General features: G+C 29.8%; 1 protein-coding gene across 3 annotated transcripts in view; it reads left to right on the forward strand.

Annotated features, from left to right (window-relative positions):
• Positions 1–4,480, forward strand: part of dysf (neuronal PAS domain protein dysfusion) — a 138,894-nt gene extending 134,414 nt beyond the window's left edge. For all 3 annotated transcript variants that reach the window (XM_071181282.2, XM_043038796.3, XM_043038795.3), the window contains 2 exons: positions 408–1,622; positions 3,365–4,480. In XM_071181282.2, coding sequence (XP_071037383.1) covers positions 408–1,620 — 1,213 coding nt within the window. In that variant the 3' untranslated portion in view covers positions 1,621–1,622; positions 3,365–4,480. The remainder of the gene's footprint in view (positions 1–407; positions 1,623–3,364) is intronic.
• The last annotated feature ends 1,520 nt before the right edge of the window (positions 4,481–6,000 follow it).

Here is a 6,000-nt window from a genome sequence, read left to right on the forward strand (position 1 = left end):
TTTTAAATATAAAATAAAAAGCAATTCAAGTTCAACCTTTAACTATTATTGTAAAGTTTCACAGCTTTTAAAAGTTTCAATCCTAGGACCAATGTCATTAAGATATGAATGAACTTTGTTTTCAGTACTTTCTTGCCCACATAATTCATCAATTATGAAACTATATGTTAAAATCTTAAATTTTAATCTAAAGCTCTGATAAACAACCCCATTGTAGTTGTGCGAAGTACTATAATTTATTTTTATGGTCTTTTTTTTCATCCTTATTTATTATACTCCTTATTTAAAAAAAAATTTCTTCATGTATGTCTATTCACATGATATATACAGCATATATCCCATAATCAATGTTTTCCATTTTCTTTAAAGATAAAAAAAACTGAATTTTTATAAAATTTTATTTACAGTGATAAGGAAGCTGCAGTGATGCAGGCAAATAGCTGGCTGTACCAGTATTATTCACTACATTCCAAAATGCATTATGGTTTGGCTTATGAAGCTCATCCCTCGCGCTTGCCTACCTACTATTCAGCCATGATGCCATATCATCCTTCTCCTACAGAAGCTGCTGTTCCTCCCTCACCTTATCACCTTCATCCCCCACCATTAAATGGTTCCTCGACAACTCAACCTCAACCTACAGCACCACCCACAGTATTACAGTATGGCGGAGTGCCCTACACAAGCCTACCAGCAGAATCAGAGCAAGCAAGGTGGCCCGCTTCAGTGAAACGACCAGCATCACCAACGTCCAGTAGTCCTAGCAAATCTCCACCTCGAGTGACCTCTTCATCTACCATGCCTACTTCAAGTATACCAAATAGAACGTCCGGAAGTTATCAAGCAGCGACGGCTGAAGTTGTAGTTCCTCCCTCTGCGTATTATGGAAGTACGCAAGTTTTTGCTGCAGTGTCTTACTCGCATCTTGTCTCCCTACGTGAAAAACAAGTAGATGAGGAAAACGTTGAGCAGTCTCTTACGCCTACTGATACGGAGGAAGTGTCTGCCATGATCTCACTCTCAAACAGACCCTCTTCATATATACCAATTGCCTCAGTATTAACAGAGAGCAATCGAGTCTTATCCGATACTTGTAGCACAGAAGATTATATTAAAAGACAGGATGACCCCAACTGTAGAAACCATCTTTTTTGTTCTTCCCCGAGGTCAACAACAAACCGATTTGACTTTCCTTACGTCCGATATGGAAACGCCTACCCTCTAGTAGACCTAGATCCTCGTAAAAGGTTCTCTAAATGGGAAAAAGATATAAGGCAAGGCAGCTTCTGGGGAAGTCCGGAACATCATCCTCATCATCTAGGTCCTATACAAGGTGATTGTTTTCCTTATAGTGATGGTAGTTGGACTAAAACATCGTTCCTTGAAACAAATCCTATGTACCAGGATTTGAATCAAGAACAAAACTTTAGAGCTCGATTGCTGGGATATGATATTCCTAGAAGGGATGAGATTCTAAGGATTTCGTCTGAAAATCAGCACAGTATTAGCATGGACCATCAACAAGATGTGTATGGCAGCGGCAATCATGCCAGGCCTTGTCTAGTCAGACCACCAAGTAACAGTCCCTCTCCTCACAGTAGGACTAGTTCAGATTGTTGATAGTAAGTACTTAAACTATTTTACTTTCTATAAAAACGAAAAATAACATAAACGTTTCAATAGCTCTTAACAATTTTAAATATTTAGCGAAAGTGTTTCATTAAAAAAATTTAAAAGTTTTTTTTTTCTTAAATTCTAAACCACAAATATCGCATTTTCTATTATTTTTATAGTATTGAACAATACAATTTTTAATGTATGGAAGGAGATTTAATTAAACTAATAAGATTTTAATAGTAATTTAGTTATCAAAACTCTTAGCAAAAAACATATACAGTAACCATGCAGATTGTTAACATTGTACGAATTTATGTTCATTTTTTGGTAATAAATATGAAATGTAACAATATCTGTATTTGTATTGTGCTCTTATGATTCAAATTGAGTTTTTTTTTAAAAGAATTTGTATACTTTGTGCAGAAATATTTTAAATGTCGTGTATAATTTTTTAGTAAATTCTACGTCGGAAAATACTTTACGACTTAATATTTAAAAGTTGTTCTCCTATACACTTTTAGCTGGACATATTAAGTTTTAAATACTCCATAATTTATTTACCCACAATATTCTTAAGAACGTATTAAGAAGGGCATATGATTAAAGGTTTCACGCATTTTGACTCAGTTATTGGAAAATAGAACATAATCAATCAAACACATTTCGCAATAAAACATGTCCAATAGGTAATTTTTATGAGAGAATTCTTTCACTTATTAAGCAACTAATAAATATTTTAGAATACTTTTTGTCTCCTTTTATTCAGTGAAATGTATTGTATTAAACATAGCTACCAAATTTTAAGGTTAAAAATATTTTAAAAATTTTTCAAAATTATCATAATAAATGTAATAATTAAAAAAACTTTCTAAATTACATACAACCTTTAAATTTAAATTAGGTTAAATCGAACATAGTTCAACGAACAAAATTAAACAAAAAATATTCCAAATTACTATTTAGTTACTTAATAAATGATTAGGAAAATTGCGTTTATGTAATTTGTCTCATAGAAGAATTAGAATTTCTTTTCTGCTTGAAGAGGGGAATCAATTCTTAAAAAGACTTTTTTTTTTACTTTCTATTACTTTGTTACTTTTTAAACTCGATACCACATTATGAAAATAATCAGTATAATAATACCATGATATGAACATTTAGAAATATTACTTTTTATTGTAACGACTACTATTCCTTCATTTCTCTTAAATTCTTGTTTCACAAGTATAAAATTTCGACTCTTAGCAACATCGACTCTTAAAATTACTTAAAATGAATTTTTTAATAAACCTGAGCTGTTCCCAATTTATACATAATTTTGACGTTTGCTTAATTCACTGAAGAAAAAAAAAAAAAGAAGAGTTCACTATAACAGTCGTTTTTTTATACTGTGAAAAATAATTGTTTTATTATTTTCTATCATCTTTAGAAAGTTTGTGGTATTAGTTTTAAATCATCCTATATATTTAAAGCTTTTTAGTATTTTATCTCTACGGAAAACTCTCCATAAATAATAAAGTATCTTATTTAATAGTAATCCTGAATTTCGCTTATTAGCAAATTGGAAAAATTTATTACCATTCAACAATAATTTAGGTCTCTATATTGGCTTATTAATTTTTTTATTTTACTGAAACAATGGTATTTTTATTGGGATGGTTCAAAAAATGTCTTAATGTATCTTGTATTCTTCACATTAACCTTGATTGCGTAATAATTTTGTCTTATTTTTTAACCTTTTTTACAGGTTGATGTCCAGCTTATTTATGGTTATTCCAAGAGGAAAATGAAGGTATGGCACATTGCCAGAATTGTAGATAAACCCAGTTCCTGGATATCAACCCAGTTACTACCTCATCTCCCCATGCCAAACGAAATTACAGTTTTTACAGTGATTGTTTCTTTGAAGAATAATGAATATCGATGTTGAGAAAGCTTAGAATAGCCTTTGGAATGGGTTTAAGTGCACCAAATAATTATTTCATAAAAAAAACACATAAATAGCTTGAAAAATTGTTTAATAAAACATTTTGTTTAAAGTTTTTTTTTTAAAGAAAGGTGTATTTTTTAAAATGAAAAAAAAATTGCTCAAAGCATGGTTTCTTTTCTTATATAATTTTGAATGAAAGATGTGAGAACTGTTTTTAATTGTTTGCTAAATTTACAAAATTTGACATTGAAAAGAAAAACATTAAAAATTTTACTTTTATTGACAGTAATTAACTAAATTATTTACATTAAAAAAATATTTCTTAAAGTTTCACGAAATATAACTTTGATAATTATTTGTTCACAATTTGTGCCGGTAAAAATACAATTCATAATTGCTTATTCCTAGCTGCGCGGTAATAATTGTATTTTCACATTCAATTGACTGTTCAAAACAACAACATTACTCCAACTGAACTTCTTTTTTTTTTTTCCTTAAAAAAAAAAAAATTAGTAAGAAAAGAAATACTTGAGAAATATGATTATCAGATTTCAAATAAAAGACCAGCTTAACAACTTGAATTCATCATTGATATGAAGTTATAAATTTAATGATTTTGAATGCGGATAAATATGAAGCAAAACATTATTTTTAATCCTAAGATAAATTAAAGCAACAACGTGTATCACGAACCCATTCCAATGAACACCGGGGGACGATGCATGATTTTGTACTGGTTACATACACCGGTTGGTGCTGGGGAACTATTGTAAAGAAATCTTAGTTTGTAACTAAGATTTTATGTTGTATGAAAGAATAGATTATTATTTGTAAATTTATGCGTTCTTGTCCAAAGTGTGTTTTGTTTTGTAGAGTTTAAAGGATGTCAATAAAATGTGTACAAAGAATAAATTAAAATTTTCAATTTATGAATTTGTTTTTTTATTTTTTATTTTGCATCTCACCCCACACATATTTAAAATTTCAACTAAATGGCGAAAAAATATAAATTTATAAAAAATAAATTGCATTAAAACTAAGAAAATAATTTTCGTAAGAAGTATTCTCGTAGTTGTTATCTAATAAACATCATCTAACGTTTATTAAGGAGTTTTATTTAATAACGTGCAAAACATATTAGTATGCTGAGTTTTCATACTATCATTCGAAACAGAATTCTTGAGCTATTTTACCCCAACTGTTGTTTTGAGTCTTTTTAATGATAAATTGTGATAAACTAAGAAGAAAATTAGAAAATAATAACAATTAAAAAGTAAACAAAAAATACTTAATGAAAAATTAGTGATGAAAGCAAAGTATTTGCCAACCATAAAGATAATTATGCACCAGTTATTATGGATTACAAGTGTTTACGCATGATATAAAATCTTGTTTCTAAAAAATTACTTCCGAAATTGGCTGCTGTGTATAAGGTTTATAAGGTTACAATGAGTGAAAATAATGCGTGCAAAATTTATATCTATGCCCTTTTTTGGAATTTCTTCACATTTTTTTAATGAATGCTCTTAGAATATAAATTGTGTAAATGCTTTGCTAAATGCATAAGCTCAATTTGAAATATGATGCGAGTGCCATAACAAATTTTAGAAAACTTTCTATGGAACATGATTATCATACGAATTCCATTAACAAATATGAGCACCAGTATCAAATATTCACATAAAAATTGAAATATAAATTTGTCATTAAGACTTACAATGTTACTTTAGCCGACATATCAAATTTTCTTTTACAGTAATAAAGGTTGTTGTCTTTTAGTTAAAAAAATAAATAAATCGCGTTGTAGTTTTATATGTATCCGGAGTGTGATTTATTAAGTTGTGAAACAATACGGATAAGTCTAGAAAAAAGGGGTATAAAAACCACACCAACCTCATTCACACAGTTTGAATACCTTACATTTTACAGTGACGCTTAACCGTATAATATCTCTGCAAGCAGCGTATAATATAGCTCAAGTTACGAGCGGAAAGTCTAAAAGAGTCTGCAGTCATAAAAAACACCTGTGAAGAAATAGATGAGAGGTAAAAAGAAAATACAGCAAATAAAAAGTGGTAGCAAGTAAAAATAAGAACAGTTGTGGAGAGGAAATTTACTATCAGAGTTTATGCTTTAATCGACGATTATAACGACGGGATTACTTTCCTGTGCGATAGTCTGAAGAGAAAGTTATGACTGTCAAGCTCAAAGCTCACCTACAAAATATGTCAGATGTTGTGTCGTTAAAAAAAAAAGATATCTCAGACACTTTCTATGGGATTACTTTGTGGGTGGTAAGGATGGAACAGGTTATAGAACTGGTGTTGAGTAATCGAAGTCAAACAATTTATAGGCGTGTTATCAGCTGGTTTAAAACACTGTGCTGAATGCAAGCATTATTTAAGCAGAGCTTACAGCTAAAAAACATGTCTATATCTATTGAATAATATTAT

This window comes from Parasteatoda tepidariorum, chromosome 3 (assembly GCF_982258835.1).
Source record: "Parasteatoda tepidariorum strain Cologne lab strain chromosome 3, Ptep-v5.0, whole genome shotgun sequence".
NCBI classification, from domain to species: domain Eukaryota; kingdom Metazoa; phylum Arthropoda; class Arachnida; order Araneae; family Theridiidae; genus Parasteatoda; species Parasteatoda tepidariorum.